Source organism: Chenopodium quinoa, unplaced genomic scaffold, assembly GCF_001683475.1.
Source record: "Chenopodium quinoa cultivar QQ74 unplaced genomic scaffold, ASM168347v1, whole genome shotgun sequence".
NCBI classification, from domain to species: domain Eukaryota; kingdom Viridiplantae; phylum Streptophyta; class Magnoliopsida; order Caryophyllales; family Amaranthaceae; genus Chenopodium; species Chenopodium quinoa.
This window is the reverse complement of record NW_018745188.1, coordinates 358,012-376,792: the sequence shown is the minus strand read 5'-3', so window position 1 is coordinate 376,792 and position 18,781 is coordinate 358,012. Positions and strand designations below refer to the sequence as shown.

Genomic DNA, 18,781 nt, shown 5'->3' with positions numbered 1-18,781 from the left:
GGCGATGGTCTTGGGTAGCGCCAGGGATAAGGGTTAGGGTGGGGTGGGTTAATTTGGTTAGATTAGGTGGGTTTGGTAAGGTTCGGGCAGGTTCTGGGTTAGGTTTGGGTGTTTTAGGTGGGTAAATTTGGGTATGGGTTGGGTAGGGTTTTGGTTAGGGTTCGGTCAGGCGTGGGTGGTGTGGGTTTGGTGGGCTTTGGTTAGTGTTCGGTTAGGGGTGGGTGGTGTGGGTTTGGTGCGGTTTTTGTTAGTGTATTCGGTCAGGGGTGGGTGGTGTGGGTTTGGTGGGGTTTTGGTGTGGTGTTTCGGTTATATTGGGGTGCAGGTGGGGTTGAGAGGGGCATTTTAGGTGGTTGGAGGTGGTGATACGCCATACCGGTGGTGGCGCGGCGTATTTTTTTAATTTCCTGAAATCACTTTCCGACGGAATATGCCGGTGCCGGAAAACCTCTTACGACGGAAAATTCCGACGGAATTTCTGTCGAAAAAAATACCCCTGCTGTTACTAGACATTATTAAAACTGACTGATTTTTTTTTCTTGAATGATTAAATGTTCAAGAATTCTACAAAGAAACTACTTGAAGCAGCAGATGATTATTTTTGGTGATGGTCCAAATCATTTACTGTGTTGAAGATGAAGACTATTATATAGCCATGTTGAACTGTAACAGCTAGTTTTGGAATACACATTTAATTTCAGTTATTTTGGCTATTAAAAATGCATTTATTGAAGTCCTTAATGTTTAACAACTTTTTTTTTTGTGAAGATATCATCAAAACTCCCTCAACTCAAATATACTCAGCAATTAAATCAGAGAAATGACTTCTGGTCCTTTATGTTTTGCCTACTCATCTTTTGCAGATCCCTAACGTTTAACGTTTCAAATCCAAATCATTAAATGTTTCCCTCAAGTTTGATGATAAATTGCCAAATCAACAAACGTTTCCCTCAAGTTTGGTCCATTCAGCAATTGGACAACCCTTAGTGGTGGTTAAGGGACTAAATTCAACCATTTGAAACTATAGGGACTAAATCCAAACAAACCCAAAACATAAAGGACTAATATTATATTTTACTCAGTCATGTGGGGTCTTGTTAGATTTTTCATGATATATATTTACAAAATATCAACTTTTTATAATTTAAGCTTTTCTTTTTTTTTTTTTTTTTTTTGAGGAAAAACAGTGACAGTTGAATATGTGCATTGGCAAACGTGACTAAAAAAACGTGTCAACTAAAAAGAAACGGAGGAAGTATTGAAGAAAAAAAATATACATTTAATAGTTAAGATTAAATATCAAAAATAAACGGTCAAGACTATTCGTTTTAAAAAGGTATAATAATTAGGAGTTTTTTTTTAACTTCCCTTGAAAAGATAGAAATTTATAAACATTAAGGAGGTCAATTCATATCAATCCCTTACAAAAGATAGAAACAACAAGAGAATACGAGCATGAGATAATTAAATTAGATTCAAGTATAATATTCAGCATCTCCTCTTTCATTTTATGTACTCGTAATCAATTGTTTGTTGCCTTTTCCACATTTCCTAAGTTAACATTTATTCATTTATTGGTTTTGGTGCTTTTATCATATTTTTCATTGAAAATTAAGTTGTTTATCGAATATTATGTCAAATGTCGATTATAAATGGTTGAACACCTTACCTGATACAATCCTTGCTCGGATTATATCTTTTTTGCCGACTCGCGACGCCATTAAAACTGTCCAGCTTCGTACGTTTGCTAATCTATGGACTACAATCGATTTACTAGATTTTGACGATCATCCCTTCCATGAAGAAAGTACTAGAGACGAAGGCTATGTCACTTTAAAGTTCATTCGCTTTGTTAGATATTGTATTATGCTACATAAGTGTGTTAAAATTCGAAAATTCAGGGTGAGTTTCAAGTACTCGCTAAAATATTTGAGTGCAAGATACTCTATTGTATACCATGAGTGCATGGATTATAAACTAGTTAGCGAAGTTGAAATGTGGGTCAAATTCGCCTTAACTAGAGGGGTTGAAGTGCTTGATTTGAATTTCGGGGTATTACGACAAGTGGAAGGGAAGTTTAAGATTCCTGATTTTGTTTGGGCTAGTGAATCTCTTGCTGAACTAAGACTGTTAAACTGTAAAGTAAAACCTCCCAATAAGGTTTGCACGAGTTTACTAAAGATTTTGACACTTAATAAGGTAAGCATCAACAAAGAGTCGCTTTGTTTGGTTATAGGTTGTTGTCCTTTGCTTCAAGATTTGGGAATAACTGACTGTAATGAGCTGAGTGAGTTGAGTTTTACTGCTCCTAACATTAGAAATCTACGAGTTTGTATGAATTATAGGCACTGGAAGCTAACTGTTAACTGTCCAAATGTAAGGTCATTTTGCTTTTCAGGATGTGTGGAGTTTATAGAATTGATCAACCTTTTTTCGGTGAAGAAGGTATCCTTTGATCACAAGTTAGACCTAATAGTAAAATTCTTTTGGTACAAAGGTCTTCGTCAATTTAAAAGATTTTTGGAACAAGTTCAACATGCTGAAATTTTGATGCTTGGCAGTGTGCCATTTACAGTATGTAATTCTCCTCGATTTTTAGAATATTCCTAATCTTTTGTATTTTGTTTGTATTTTGAATGCACTTTTAGCCCTATATAATAAATTGTTGTACATGGTGAGAGTTAATGCTCTAATAAAATCAAAGCTAAGGGCTTGTTTGACATCGTTTTTCAGTTCAGGCCTAAGTATGTTTTGTTGTTTAAAAGGACCTTGACATCAGAATCCGGTGTTTAACTTTGATTCTCCGGGGTTGACCCCCCACGTGCATGTCACGTGACATTAAAAAATTACCCTCTCCGTTTTTTTCCCTCTAACCCCAGCCTTCAAAACACTAGCAAAGTCAAACGCGGGATTTCAATGTTAAGGGCAAAAAAAAGGGAGAGGGTATGTTTTTAATGCCATGTGACATGCACGTGGGGAGTCAATGCCGGAGAATCAAAATCAAACGTCAAACTCCGATGTCAAGGTCCTTCCAAACAACAAAACATACTTATAAGGTCTTTTTAGACAACTTGCCAAATTCCGATGTCAAGGTCCTTCAAAACAACAAAACATACTTATAAGGTCCTTTTAGACAACTTTCAGCATATAAGGTCCTTCCAGACAAATAGTGAACATATGAATCCCTTCAGACAAATTTTCCTTTTGTTTAAAACAAAAAAAAACAAAAAAACAAAAAATAGGAAACAAGAAAAAGGTGTTTCCATTTTTTTGTTGTCACCTTTTAAAATTATTATGAGTTTAATAAGTTTGATTAATATTTGATTCATCATATGATATATGAATACAAAAACCCAAAAATAGAAAACCACATCGTTGCTAAACGTACCCTTAAAACTTACTATGTCACAAGTGCGTGGCAAAAGTAACCATGTGAACAAAAAATTTCTTCAAAAATGTACTGAAAGTGTATAGAACAACATGGAACAAAAGGTAGTAGAACTTAACAAAGCGTTAGAATCACAGCTTTATCATGGAAAGTAGAGTACTTGTAGTTAGTAATGAAGAAAATTGTATACTTCAAATTCAGTCTAGATATCCCGCCTCAAAACTATGCATTTGCGAACTGTAACTGCTTTGAGCTTGGTATAAACAATTAAGTACATAAGAAATTTCATGTCTATGATCAATGTAATTAAATGCTTCTGGTTGGAAGAGGAAAATAAGAGGTTCAATGCCTATGATTCAACGTACACATGAACATAATTTTTGATAAATTTTGCGAAGGAGAAAATTTAAAATTTGTTAGGATGATTATGTCATTATGTGTTCTGGTTGATTCTGAAAATTAAGTTCTAGTGACTTCATGTTTCAGGTGCTAACTTACCGTGTGCTGGAAAATCATCCGTGTCCACGGAACAAGTGGAAACGTGTCGTACTACACACATGGTTGAGTAGGGCCTTTATCGAAGAAGTTAGTAGTTTACTAAGATACTCACCATGGCTTGAAGAACTAATAATCTACATCATTAACATCAGTGATCCATCGGGGTATCCACCGAAGGTATGTTTCGAAGTGTTTATAGGTGTTACTTTGTCAATGTCATGTAGTCTTAATATTGCGAGGTTAGGATTTTCACCCTTTCTTTTATCTGCAGTGTGTTGAACTGGTCGAGCTTGAGAATGGTGATTACAGACCATATGAAGAGGACAAGTGGAGTTTTCAGTGCTTGAATCAATGTTTGAATAATGTTACCATGAATGGTTTGCTCCGGAGTTCATGTGATGCACAGATTGACCTTGCTAGAATTATTCTCAAAAACGCGTTAGTTTTGGATAAGCTAACCATTTTTGCAGATTGTAATGCTCAATCTCAAGAAGCAATTGGATTTACAGGCAGAGAATTGTTTGAAATTTCAAAGAAGTTGCAAGCTTTCCAAAGGGTCTCAAAGCATGCATCGGTTAACCTTTTGTATTCAGACACTGCAAAAGCCTAAAGTAAGTTAAAAAGCAAGAATCAAAGTTTATTTAGGATAATAATTACCATGTTTTTACTTCCACTTAAGTCCATTTACTTGCTCAATTTACAATCTATTGCTATCCTCACTTCTGATGACTGTCCTCACTTCTAGTTTTTATCATTGTTATCATCTTTTAAAGGGGAGGCTAACTATGACATGATTATCGTCTAATCAAGGGAATTGCAGTGCAGGAATTAGAGTTTGCTTGATTATTGTTTGTATTGTTTATTTGGATAGTGTTCATTGATTGTATAGGTCCATCCATTTTTTTTCCAGTTAGTTCAGCATCGCTTGTTCTGTAGATCCCTTGTTTCGGCTTTGCTGTCTTCACCTTAAAAATACCTGCTTCATATTGGTTCAGAATTCAGATAAACATAGATAAAGATCAAGCATGTTCTAATAGTTAGTTAGTTGGATGAGTCAATTCGGGTGAAAGAACGCACTTTTAATGATGAACTTTTAATTCAGGGTACTTGATTCATATATATTGACAGACAAAAGGAATTGGATGCTTTACCCTGGCTGTGCGGTTTGATCTTGGCACGGGAAATGTCTGTTGGATATCGATCTTGGAGGAAGCATGCTGCTTTTGCTTTGAAATATAACAAAACATTTGGATGGATTCAGTTTTAGTCTCTCATGTTCATTGTCTGTTCTTTTTCATCAGTTGTAACTGGAAAAATGTTCTGACTGTTCTAGCCATTTGTCTATCTGGGAATGCTAAGTAGGACTAGTCGTACACTTGTATTAGGTTGGATCAATCCTTTTTCTCTTTGATAGTGTTATTTGCCTGAATTGGTTTTGAAAAGTTATCAGACTTCTTTGATATACATCTTTTCAATGTGAAGAGGTTATAATGAAGTATTTCACCAGAATTGATAACCCTCTAAACTTGAAGCTGACACTTTGACTTGATAATATAACTATATCTCGTATATCCAAACTTCTCAGCCGTTGAACTAAATTATTTACTGCAAAATATTTTGCTAAGGATTAATTCTCTTGAGGAATCTTGTGCTGCTGCAATTCTCGAAACTCCGATTCCTAGATTTATCACTCCTGATGCTTGGAGTTGGCGCTTCACGTAAGAGTGCTTATGTAGCTCAAGAGCTATGTAGCTCAAGGCTGTTTAAAATTTTCCGTGGCCGCTCATCTTATAACAGGTGTGGAAGAAATTGTGGTATGCGAATGTTCCTCCCAAAATTAAAAACTTGTGCTATGGAGGTGTACCTGTGCGGCGAAACCTTGTCAAAAGAGGAGTGCAAATTGATTCTACATATCCTGTGTGTTGAGACGACTGAGCACGGTGCTTTCTTTTGTGACGAGTAAAAAAAGGTGTGTTATTTCCCCCCATTAAGGCTGATCTTTGAAGACTGTAATGTTCTTTTTTGGATGGGTGATAAAGATGGGGGGAACAAAAAAAAAGATAAGATAAATGGTGGATTCTATTCTGGTGCCTTCTATGAGGTATTTGGATAAAACGGAATTCTTGAAACTTTGAGAGGAAGCAAACTGATATTATGGAGGTGTGAAGAGCCTCAACAATGGTACGAGAGTACAATTTGACCATTGAAGCTAGAAAATGCAATTAGCCAAGTTATAGCTAGGAACTTGCTTGTTATTCTATAAATAATTCCTAGCTAGTAGCTACTAACTTGACCATTGGACCTTGAAAATACAATTAGCTAGGCCAAGAAAACTAGCTTATAGCTAACCATTGGAACTTCCATACATTACAATTAAAATGGAACGGCCAAAGTACATGAAAAGAGAGATTATATATTTTAATTATTAGAAGAGAAGTTGAATTTCCTTAAGGTTGTGTTTGGATTCAATCATTTCATTTGAAATCTAGAATTTCAAATTTGGAATTTGAATTAATGACATTCAATTCCAAATTCTCTGTTTGGAAAAAACTTAGAATTTCAAATTTATCAAAATTCTCTCTTCCTTGCTTCTCCCTGACATTCAAATCCCCCAACTTGTTCATCCAAATCTCATTCCTCCTCATGTTCATCCAAATCCCCAAATTGTTGACTCAATTAGATGAGAAATCGGCATCAATCAACCAAAATCTACAGTCATTATTTAGATTATGACATCAATCAACCCAAATTGTGATTCAAATTAACATATCAATGGTGGTCGGTGGTCTGAAAATTGTTTTTTTTTTAAAAAAAAAAAACCCTTAGTAACTTTTCGATCGAGGAGAACGCAAACAAGCTGCTTTAATGGAGGATAGAATCTTCAGTAATACAGAGTACATCGACGGAGGAGAGAGAGCTAAGAAGTTGCTTCAATGGAGGAGAGAGAAAAAAAATTGGGGAAACCTAAAAAGACCTAGGAGGGAGAGAGAAATTGGGGTAATTTTTTTTACTTGTGAGAGATTTGGATATAACTAATTCATGGCTTGGATTTGGCCCAAATCAGAATTTCAAATTTTTGTATTACCCAAACAACTCATTTGGCCCAAATCAGAATTTCAAATGAAATCCTTGATACCAAACAGACCATAAAAGGGAACATGGAAATACTTATTGACATGTAAAATGTCATAACTCTGCAAGTACATACTATGCAAATCAACTGATTCGACAATTGCATTTGAAAGATATTGCATTTCCTTGTAAAGAGACCATCAATATATGTGAAACTATCTTGAGATTTCAGAATTATTGCAAAATTTAACAAACAGTGGAAGTATATGCAAACTAAACACACTTGACTATTTCCATGATTAACGGACAACAAACAAATCCAGACACCAAGAGATCATTTGGTATTGGGCAAGCACTGAATCTAACGCAGAAATCGGAAAAGTTACAGTGATCTAAATGTCATCATCGTTTCTTTAGTCTTGATTTCGTACTGGCATCATCCATCTCCGGAATTTAAAAGTTACAGTGATCCTTCGATATATACAGGCAACGTCATTTTAGCAAACATTCACAGAACTTCAACACATGTGACCCTATAAAAAGGTTAGAAGTTGTACACGTGTAGTTGTATCCTAAAAGGTTTTAAGCAGCTTCAGCAAATCCGACTCTCAGGTTTCCATAGTCAAACACAGTGTGGTATCGACCCATGAAAATATCTCCCAAGATCCTGCATACATTATGTTGACACAAGTTAACTTTGGACATGACTACAGGAAACGTTAATCAAACAGAAACCATTCACTAAAATAATCTCCTTTCAAGTCTTTAAGATGGTGTGGTATTAATTTCATCTATGCATGAAGAGCATAAGCAAGGTTCAACAGCTATGAAAAGGTGAAACAAAATGCCACAACTTGTTCTTTATGCCAGGAAACTCTTACATTTTTCTCAATTGAGCTCATTGGAGCTCTGAACTACAAATATTTAATCATCAGTTTTAGCACTGAGCTTCTTCTGTGCAGCATACGGTGCCTCGTGCCAAGTGAACTTATGTAAGCTTATCAGAATTTTACTTCAACTCTAAAGTGAGCTAATGCTGAACTAATACATAACATCTAATAATTAATTTACCCTGAACAAAACCTAGTCTTGAATTAAACCTACTAAAACAAATCCTGAAATCACTAGATCAACAACTGATTTGTCAACAAGAAAGAATGTGGCCTTGATACTAACCATAAGCAACAAGAATAGGAAGACATGAACTAGAAGCAGTTAGTCGAAAAGGGAAAAAAGAAAATACCAGAGAGGTCCATGAGGTGGGGGCACATCTAGAGCGGTGAATCCACTGATGCATTGTGCTGCAGCTCCCTCACCCACTTTCAGGATGTACTGTCAAGTATTTTCAAACATTTAGAGTCAAATTCAGAAAAGATGCCTCAATCACAAAATATAAGTTTCAGGATTCTGCATATATCTTTCAAAATAATCACAAATTTAGAAAATGTTTAAGCCATATGACTACTAAAATCTACCTTACCAGAATCTAGTTAGCAAAATCAACCTTGTCAAATGGTAAACTCCCATTTTTTATTTTTTTTTACATTCCCTTGTCTGGGAAGGTGACAATAGCAAAAAAGTAATCACATCTGCAAACCTTAAAATAAACTAAAGAATTTTTTCGCTAACTAGGGCATATTCATATCGGCTGAATCGTCCATTATGTTTACATACACTATTCTTACCCAAGTCTACGGTGTCTACCAGAAATTGAATATATAATATTTATCAAGTGAAGAGAATAGAAATCATATATTACCTCCTCAGGACTGAGATCAAATGTTTTTCCAGCAATAGTGAATGAAACAGATGGCATTGTCGAAAGATTGCTACAGTCAACAGCAGACTCCCCCATTGGACTAGGAAGGCGATCGCAAAGCTGCAATGAAGTACATGCCTAAGCACACGAGATGAATTTGAACCATTTGAACCAATCATAGGCTTTAAGCTACTTTACCTGATTGGCATAATCCAAAATTAGTTCTTCAGTCTGATTTTGTTTTAGTTGATTTTGCATCCATACTACAGCCATTTCACAAGCACCGCACATGGCATCATGAATACCACCAGAAGACTTGTCCACATTGACATCAACCACACTTTCAATGCCCATACTGCAGAGAGGAAAACAACGTAATAACTAATAAATCTCACAAACACAAACAGGTTAACAAAAAGAGAGATGTGAATTAATTATAAAATAACACCAAATAGCAGTTCATTTATACACCAAATAATGGGAGGGGGTGAAGCAGGAAGAACTGACCTAACATCTTGCTTGCCATCGAAGTTACATAAACCAATTTTGGAACACACTCTTTTTGGTTGAGTCTGTAACATTGAGATGAAAAGGCATCAGCTTATTGGAAATATTGATAACCAACTATACACAAACATTAGCATTTATAAAGAAACAGTACAACAGCATACCTCTGATAATAGCAACTCCAGAATCTGTTTCCCGTATTGTTCAACCACTGTCTTGCATTCTACACTAACTACCCCAGCAGCACCAATTGCATGATTAATTTGAGCAACCACAGCCTGATTTATGGCAAAAATAAGTGTATCAAAACAGAGTCAAAACCTATGTTGCTATAATTGTATGTCACCCATATGCAAATTAAAGAGAACATTTCATGAGAAGTAACACGGATAAAATAAAATTTTAATAAAAAAAGGGTAAAAACACGTGAAAACTACAACGGCAATTACTTCACCAACTACAAAAGAACAAAGTCATTGATTGTGACAACAAAAGTCTCTTAAGTTCAGCAACAGCATTGGTTGAGACAACAAAAAAATCTATGGATTACTGCACTGGATTACATTTGACACACCAAGCCAAACATTCATCATTACATATGAACAGATAACCAGAAATCTATGGAAAAGGAGATAACTTATTGTGTAGAAGCTATCCCTCATGTAGTTGGCAGAAGAGAAAAGTGGGAGAAGAGAACAGACAAATGAGGTAAGACGTAAGACAGATTGAAATTCTTTGTACAAGAAAAAGTTAAGAGAAAAGTGGGAGACCGCATTAAAAAATAAAAAAATACTTCTCTAAGGCACAAGTAGTATAAGTTGAAGTCTAACATCAAATGCTGAACGTTTATGGTGTGTAGTCATAAACAATTCCTCCATCAATGACAATTTAATCCAATTTCTTGTAAAAAAAAAGGGGGGGTAGTTTTGTCTATTTGGGTTAGCAAGGCATCTTAGTTGCTGAATGAAAACTAATATGCACTGCAGAACATTCCTATACACCCACTGAGGCACAAGAGGTTTTCTCTTTGGTGAATTGGAAAAAAATACTTCTCTGAGGCACAAGTTCTCTTTGGTAAATTGGGAAAAAATAAAAAATAAAAAAATAATAAATAAAAAAAATTCATCTTTGGTGATCTTGTAATATTGATTATCAAAGAATATAAATATTTTAATTAAAATCCTCAACCATGGTTGGTTTTATAAATAGTTTTTTAACATCTAAATAATTTTTTTACAAAAATTAAACCACTCCCTCCACCACCAACCAACCACTCCCCCACCTGCCGACAGCCCCCCCCCCAAAGACTCCACCCCGGCAGCCAGCCAGCCCACACCCCAGCCCCTCCCATTCGCCACCCCAACATGGCGCGACATCCCACCCCCTTCCCCCCCTCCACCCCTCTTCTTTCCCTCGCTGCTTTCAATAACCCTAGAAACCAAAGCTTTGAAGAAGGAATTATCCAATTTGGAGAGAGAAAATTCAAAATTAAAGGCTAAAATTGGCGAATTGCAAGCTGAGATCAAGTCACTAAAGATAAGAGAGTGCCGGAGCTTGAAGGTCAAGTTGTGGGTTTCAAGGGGGAGGGAGGGGCAACGAAAGGGGTGGGGGGGGGGGGGGGGTTGAGGGGCCGACAAGCCAATGAGGGAGAGGTTGCTGGGGGAGGAGGTAAAATTTTTTTAAGAAAATTATTTCTAAAATACTTCAAATGTTTAAAAAAAATTATATATACGTATATATAAAATAAAAAAATAAAAAAAAATAACAAATAAAAAAACCTAACTATAGTTAAAGATTTAATAAATATTATCATTATTGATATGGTTAACTTAGTATAAATAATTCATGATTATCAAAGATAATAAACTTTTTTTCCAATTCACCAAAGAGAAATATAAAAAGTTAGGTGTTACCAAAGAAAATTTCCCTATAAATTTTTACTAATTGATAACTGAAGATATAATTGGTCAAGGTTATTGTTACACGTGAAATTCAAAATGATACATCATTTTCTCAACTTTTGCAAAAACCAAAAAAAATGATACAATAAGAAGCAATTAATATTAGTGGCTAGGAAAAGAAGAAGGTGAATAGTTGGATGTTGAAATGATCTGTTAGACTTGGTGGTGGAACATGTTACTCTAAGTGGGGACAATGTAACCTATTGCTCCCATTAGTAGGTAAATGAGTGACCAGTAAAGACCACACAAACTATATTTTTTTGGAAAAATTGTCATAATTAATCCCAACTTTGCTTCGTCCGCTGAAATTAATCCCAACTTTCGTTTATTTTTAATTAATCCCAACGTCATACCATGTCCGCCCAAAACACTCCCAAGGGACTTGCAACCTGCTAAGCAAGTTAACATTTGTGAGTTGGATTTTTTTGCACATGTGTCACTATGTGATAGGTCCAATATTTAATTAAAAAAAAAACTAACCAAAATTTTTTAAAAAAGAAAATTGGCAGCCACCCAAAACAGCAGCCACCCTAAAAATGGCAGCCGGAATCGGGGAGGGGATGGGAGTGGGTGGCCGGTTTTCAAGAAGGGGGAGAAAGTGGTGGCCAAATTCGAGAAGGAGAAATGTGAGTGTGGTCGAATTCGAGGAGGGGAATGAAGGGATTTGCCGGAATCGGGGAAGGGAAGGGAAGGGAGGGGGTGGCCGGATTTGAGCTTAGGTGGTCGGAATCAAGGAAGGAGAATGTTGTGGTGGCCAGAATCGGGGGAGGGGAAGGGTAAATTCTGAATTCAAATTTCAAAACGAATTGGGGCTAAATTTGAAGCTCGCGATTGTGAAATTGCAATAAATGGGTCGCCACAGGGTGGCGAGATGGTGGCTGGTTGTGTGGCAGTTAGGGAGCAGCGGTTGGTGATGGCTGATCTCGCAGGTGGTGCTCGTGGGGGTGACTGCTGGTGGAGTTCGCTGCGTGGTGTTGCGGTGAGTGCAGGTAAGGTGCGGTGTGGTGCTTGTGAGTTGCTGAAGTTATGACGATGAGGCTGCTTGAATTGTTGTTTGGCCGGCTGAAAGGTAGCCGGAATCCGGGGAAGGGAAGGTTGGGCGGCAGGGGTTGTCGCGTGCAATGGCTGCCTTTTTTTTTATATAATTCTGTTTTTACCAATCATGAGCCGACAAGTGTCTGGTAACTTGTAATACTAGGTTAGTTGACCGGTTGGGTGTGTTTTTGGCGAATGTAGTATAAAGTTGGGATTAATAAAAAATAATTAAAGTTGGGATTAATCTGAGCAATTTTTCCTAATTTTTTTGTTTATAACTTAGTTTTAAAGTGATTTAAATCATAGATATTATATACTCTATCCCAAAATATAGTGCCTAATATTTCATTCCCAAATTGTTGTGCCTATTTCTAATTTTTCGTTTTTTACACAACCTTTTTTACCTTTGCCTGCTTGAAAGCCTTAATCCTATAAGTGGGATCAGCTACATGAACCAACATGAGGACTTCCCCGGATGTCACCCATCCTAGTATTACCCTCAATCATTGTGGGTCAGGTCATGTCATGTCACAACTTATTTTATTTTTTCCATATAAAATACCCTTACATCTAAAGCTTCGTTAGATGATGTTATTAATATATTTACTTTTCCATATAATATACTTGTACTTTCCAAAATATTATACACACAAGAGTATTTTTTTTTTGGGGGGGGGGGGGGGGGGGAATTTAATTTTGACTATTAAAACTGCAATGAAAGGGAAACAACATTTCATCATCACAAATAAGATGGCATGACGCATGCACTAAAATAAAAGAGGGAGGCCAACGAAGATAGACCAAGATGCCCTATAGAAAAACTACAAGCAAACTTGCTCAAGTGGATCTCATGGTCATATTTGAATAGATAAAGCATATTTGGGAATGAAGAAATACCATTGGGCCAGCCAACAAAGACGTCCCAGAATCAGCAATTGCAGAACAACCATCAGCACAAAAGCCTGAAAAGGTGACAATTTAAAACAGCATTTAGAATACAGCATGATATGATTGCACAATAAGAAATCAAGAACTTCAACAGCTATAAATTACCAGTTGACTCGCCAGCAACCAACACCTCATCCATATCAAACTGCAATGTTAAATGTTCATGCTTAAAAAATCAGATCATATAAAGAGGTGAAAATAAGTTATTGTGGCACTAACAAAGCCTGAGAATAGCAACCTGCCAGTAGCCTTTCTGAGACACAGGAACCCATGTGTGTTTCCCAATGTAATGATCAGGATCAGCCCCACCAAACACAATTTCACCCCCCTCTTCCTCATCAGTGTTTCGGTTCAGCCAGAAGGAGAATACAGGTTCCTTTACAAGACCCTGGTTCACCATATTATACCTAGGTAAAGACAAAGCACTCTGTCAAGGGAAAAGCTTGAAAAAATAGATAATGGATTTTACAGTATAATTAGGGGATAAAACACTGGGTTACAGTCTCACAGATACTTTTATCATGAGTGGTTTTTTATAAATTAAAAAATAATAATAAAAAAAATTAAAAAAAAAAAAATATGAAACCGAATTTTCAATACAAAAAAAAGTCAGAAATATCTTATTTGAAGCCAAATGTCCAAAAAGAACAGTCAACAACTATCATACCAGACTGGAACAGCTTTGCCAACAGATATTTCTTGGAACCCAAGCCCAAGTATACCATCAAACTTAGCAGCGACAAATGTGAGACTAGGCTCTCTTGTTGCTTCAATAAAATCCTGTCAACAATTAAATAAAAAAAAAGGTTAATAATTGAATGACAATATAAAAAGGCATAATAAACAAAATCCTCTAGCTAAACTTACTTGATTCTCAACCACAAGATCTCCCAAAGTAACATGATCTGTACTAAAGTACCCTGAAATGGCTCCAGTACCGTAATGGATCTCAGCCTTCTTCCCTGTATCAAGTGTCACGATCAGGAATTCAGACACAAAATACCTATGCAAGCAAAAACAACAGAGAGCGCCTATTTCACTTTATGATGCACATAATCCTACAAAATTGTGAAGCAACATACAAGTCTAGCCCATGCAAAAAAGTTCCTGCCATAACAATGTAGGACAATTAATAGTTAACATGTTGACGGCTTCAACAACAGCAGCTTATGTATCAACATCTATTTTATTAGATATAAAGAATGACAGAAATAGAATGCTAGCACCAGCAACTCCAATTCACCCTTCACAAAGTATGAGAATATATTTTGCCAAACAAACCATCAATAATATCCCATATTTTCAAGTCAAGCGACTAACATAGCACATCATATCAAAAGCATTACAGGTTTACATCCATGTCTATTAAATTTCCATCAACATTCCAGCTATCTCAAATTGTTAACTATATTTAGATATGAATTGTCTTAACATCTGCATTTGAAGGCTTACATCTTCAAGCCTCACTTGATGTTTAGTGAACTTCATTGACTAATGTTATGTTAACTATTACAAGGCAATAAGCTTGAAGGTCAAAATTAAACACATTAACATATCATTTCCCGTGTAAAAACTTCAAACTTTGAAAGTGGGGAAGAAAACGAAACAAAAGAAACAAAAACAATAATTTGTGTCACCCAAAAAAAAAAAAAAAAAAAAAAGGACAAGGAGCAAGACAAACCATTTTTACAGTATGAACTTGATTTCCTAGCATTGTACTTAGAATGGAGAAGGCAGGCAATCTGTGGAATAATAAGATAAGAATTAATTAATGAACAAACACTATCTCATGACATTCACAATTCTTTGAACTTTAAAAAAAAAAAATTTGACACTTACAGAAAAATAACATTTGGAAGAAGGAACCCAAAGGTTAGAACTTCCTGTGTCAAATATGACAGTGAATTTCTGTGGAGGAGTACCAATACCAATCTCACCAAAGTATTGAGCATCCAAGTAGTTCTTCAGAGGGACAATATCCGCATCACCATTACCAGCCAGATTACTGGAAAGACCATACCGGGGCATCTTCATTGACTCTTCAGCCTTAGTGGTTAAACGATTGACCTGGTCAAACTTCTTCTTCTTCAAACCAACCCTAACCAAGCCATCATTTGATGCAGACAATACCAAGGGTGACAAAAGAAGCACAAAGAAAAAAGTAGAAAGCATGTTCTTAAAAGCAGTTCCCATCCTGCAAATCACAACACACACAATACATAAGAAAACTACTTCACATATGTTTTCACCGAGAGCTCAATTTCCACAAGGCCATAGACCGATCAGCATCAAATATGCAGCCACCAAGTTACTAGCATGCTTCAACCATTTAATCTAACATCTGTTACATCTTACATGACCTCATAGTTAAAACTTATTAGGACTTATTCGCTTCAATTAATACACTAATTACACGAATTCACGCAAATGTACAATATATACCCTGTCATACTCAATCAGATGACTCAATCCTATCACCTTGAATGAGATTCACGCATCTATCACTCAACACATAAGTCAACAGCAAGTTGCAACAGGCATGTCAAAAATACCATACTCAAAAGCATGTACAGTCAACCTTCATAGTAAGTCCAAAAGAACCCAAACTAAAAAGTAAGCGTTCAAAAGTCGCAACACTTCTCCCAAAAATTTGGTCAACTCCAAAAATAAATCATTGTAAATTAAAATCACAATCAAAAACTCATAATAAGCCTACAATTCAAGAAGTCACGAATTTAGTGGAGAGAAATTTTTTTTCCGTTCAAAAAAATTTCTCTCCACTAAAATACAAGGAAAAAACAAAAAAACAAAAAAAAAAAAAAAAGTTAATGACACCGAAATTACAATTTCAACTTCACATTGAAAAAAACCGAAACCCTAAGTCACAATATATGATCAAATTCATGATATCAAACTCAAGTACAACTAAAATCAAAGCAAAACAGCATAATCATCAAATAAAACTTAAAAAACCAAATTAAATCAAAATAAAGCAAGTCAACAACAAAAATCATAAAAAATTCGAGACATACAAGATTAATCAACAAGAATGATGAATTGATTGAAAGAGGGAAAAACTTACAGGGAAAAATTAGGTGAAATGGAGAGAGAAAACGAGGAGAAAGGCGATTACAGTTGAGAAAATGTGTAATTATGAAAGTGATGCAAGCGTTTTTGGGCTGTTCTAGTGATTAGTGAAGACTTGAGAAAAACGGAGAAATATATGCTCTTGATTTTAGGAGGAGATTGCGTGTCGATGGTGGTTTAATTTTGGAATGGTAGTTCGTGGCGTGATGTGAATGGATTGAAATAGTATCATGAAAAGTTAATGAAAGTGATATTAATTAATTAAATTTTTTAATTACAAATTTAAAATACTAGTCCAAGGTTTTGTCCCACGTCTACAATATTTTGCGGATAGGATTTGGTGCCGACTTACTTTTTTCACTTATTATTTCTAGGGCTTAGCAAAATCACCCGAAAAATCAATTTGTATTCGTCCTGAAAATTAGTGTACCGATATGATAATTATAACAGCTTGGGTACCCGTTTCGATAATTTGTTATCGAGTACGGTTATTGGATATCATTTTAAAATTAACGGTTATCCGATCCGTTCCGATAAACATTTTTTTGCTTTATTTTCCCTACTTAAATCTATTTTTTTTAAATATAAACTCTTACTTTACTTTATAATTACTTTATAATACCAATGATTTGTAATATTATTAATAATTTTGGTCAAAATCATATGATATTGTTGTTAATTATTGGTAAATTATATCATAATAACTACATAATTAAGTTCAATTATCATTATTGGATTTTATTGGGTATCCGATAACCGATCCGAAAATCCGGGTATCCAAAGGCAAGGTGTCCGAACTTATCGGTTCGGGTTATGGATATCACTTTTAGGGATTTTGGTTATCGGGTACCCGAACCGTTAGTACTAACGGTACGGAAACCCGTCCCATGCTCACCCCTAATTATTTTTAGTGAAAGTAAAAATCAATGTATGTGTACTAAACATGTCAACATAAACCATTTTAGGGTAATTTTAGCTAATTTAATCTAATATAATTTTAATGTAAATAGGCAATGATACTTAGTACTCCCTCCGTCCCTAAATTACATTCCTACTTCCCTCTATTATGTGAGGAATAAATAGTAGAAGTAGGAATGTAATTTAGGGACAGAGTACTATAAATTATATAGAGATTTGATATTTTATGAAATTAACTTTGATAATACAATATTTTACGGATAGGATTTGTTGTCGACTTATTTTTCTTCACTTAATTATTGTTAGTGAAAGTTAAAAGCAGAAGGTGAAAGTCAATTTATGTGTACTACACATAGTTTTGTAGTACTGATTGTGGAAATTATACATTAAAGTATCATTTGTATAAATGATTATTGGAACGTTTTTAAATTCCTTTTTTTTTATGGAGTAGTTGACACATTTTGACTTTTGATTTTTGACATCATGCAATACACAAATTGTACTTTAATAGCTTTTGTTGTTCATGTGGGTACTTATTTGAATCTTCACGAAGAAAAAGAGTACGATGAAAAATGAATAAGAGTGGAGGTGAGAGGTAGGTGACGACTTTTATACAACTTTGATATAGGGCTTTATATTTGGGGTTAAATGATAGGTTCCAGTTTCGTGTACCGTACAGGGAACATTTACTAACATGGTACAGGTACTCTACAAGTTTCGGGTTTAAAATTTTATTACCCGGAACCAGAATCTGTTGCAACAGGTTCCCAATTTTATTACCCAGAATCTAACCCTATCTATAAGTTCCAGGTTTGGAACCTGCGATTTCGAATAGGTTCCGATTTTAGGTTAGAGTACCCTAAATTTTTGCTTATCCCTATTACTTTTTACTTATATATAAAGTATAAACATTAGCGGAAGTGAAAGCTTGACAATCATAGTTGTATGACGTAAATATTTAAATGATTAAATATCTTAAGTATTTGTTCAATTCTTAGATTTCGTTATGACTTTTTAATTAAACTAGGGTGGGCTACGTGCGCGTAGAGGGACTAGCTCTTGCAGATAAATTGTATTGGCGTGTATTTACACCTTTGGTTAAGGTGGTAAATCTAGTAGTTTTAATATGTATTATTTGTAGCACTGTCAAAACGGTTTGACAGTTCGGTTTCGGTTCGGTTTGAAATCGGTTCGGTATTTAATCGGGTCGGTTTGGAATCGGTTTAATTGTCTCACGGGTCGGTTTTGGTTCGGTTTAAATAGTTATCGGTTTGATTCGGTTTCGGTTTATTCTTAAGCGGTTTTAATTCGGTTCGGGTTGTAAACAGTCCGGGTAGTAAACGGTTCGGTGCAGACGGGTTGCGGTTTGTTAACGGTGCGGTGTAAACGGTTTTTATCCCGGTTCAAACAGTTTCGGGTTGGAAACGGTTTCGGGTTAGAAACAGTTCAGTTCTTTTTTGGTTCAGTTTATAACTGGTTCGGTTCTTTTTCGGTTCAGTTTTTAACTTGTTCGGTTCTTTTTCAGTTTAGTTTATAACTGGTTCGGTTCTTTGATTGTTTAACCACTTTAACGTTATTCATATCGGTTCCATTTTAAGTTTACTAAAT

The 18,781-nt window shown here is 35.5% G+C and overlaps 2 protein-coding genes across 2 annotated transcripts; one reads left to right on the top strand and one right to left on the bottom strand.

The window, feature by feature from the left end:
* Positions 1-1,632: 1,632 nt before the first annotated feature.
* Positions 1,633-4,496, top strand: LOC110710899 (putative F-box protein At1g49610). The gene is made up of 3 exons (XM_021889243.1): positions 1,633-2,574; positions 3,875-4,063; positions 4,158-4,496. Exons 1-3 carry the CDS (start codon positions 1,633-1,635, stop codon positions 4,494-4,496), a joined length of 1,470 nt encoding a protein of 489 aa, XP_021744935.1.
* Positions 4,497-7,139: 2,643 nt separating this feature from the next.
* LOC110710924 (aspartic proteinase A1-like) lies at positions 7,140-16,453 on the bottom strand. The gene is made up of 14 exons (XM_021889259.1): positions 16,251-16,453; positions 15,008-15,362; positions 14,850-14,910; positions 14,036-14,130; positions 13,836-13,948; positions 13,407-13,575; positions 13,274-13,313; positions 13,118-13,182; positions 9,389-9,502; positions 9,225-9,289; positions 8,916-9,072; positions 8,718-8,837; positions 8,202-8,290; positions 7,140-7,625 (listed from the first exon to the last, which is right to left on the bottom strand). The coding sequence occupies exons 2-14, from the start codon at positions 15,359-15,361 to the stop codon at positions 7,541-7,543; spliced, it is 1,527 nt and encodes a 508-aa protein (XP_021744951.1). The 5' UTR covers position 15,362; positions 16,251-16,453; the 3' UTR covers positions 7,140-7,540.
* Positions 16,454-18,781: the final 2,328 nt, after the last annotated feature.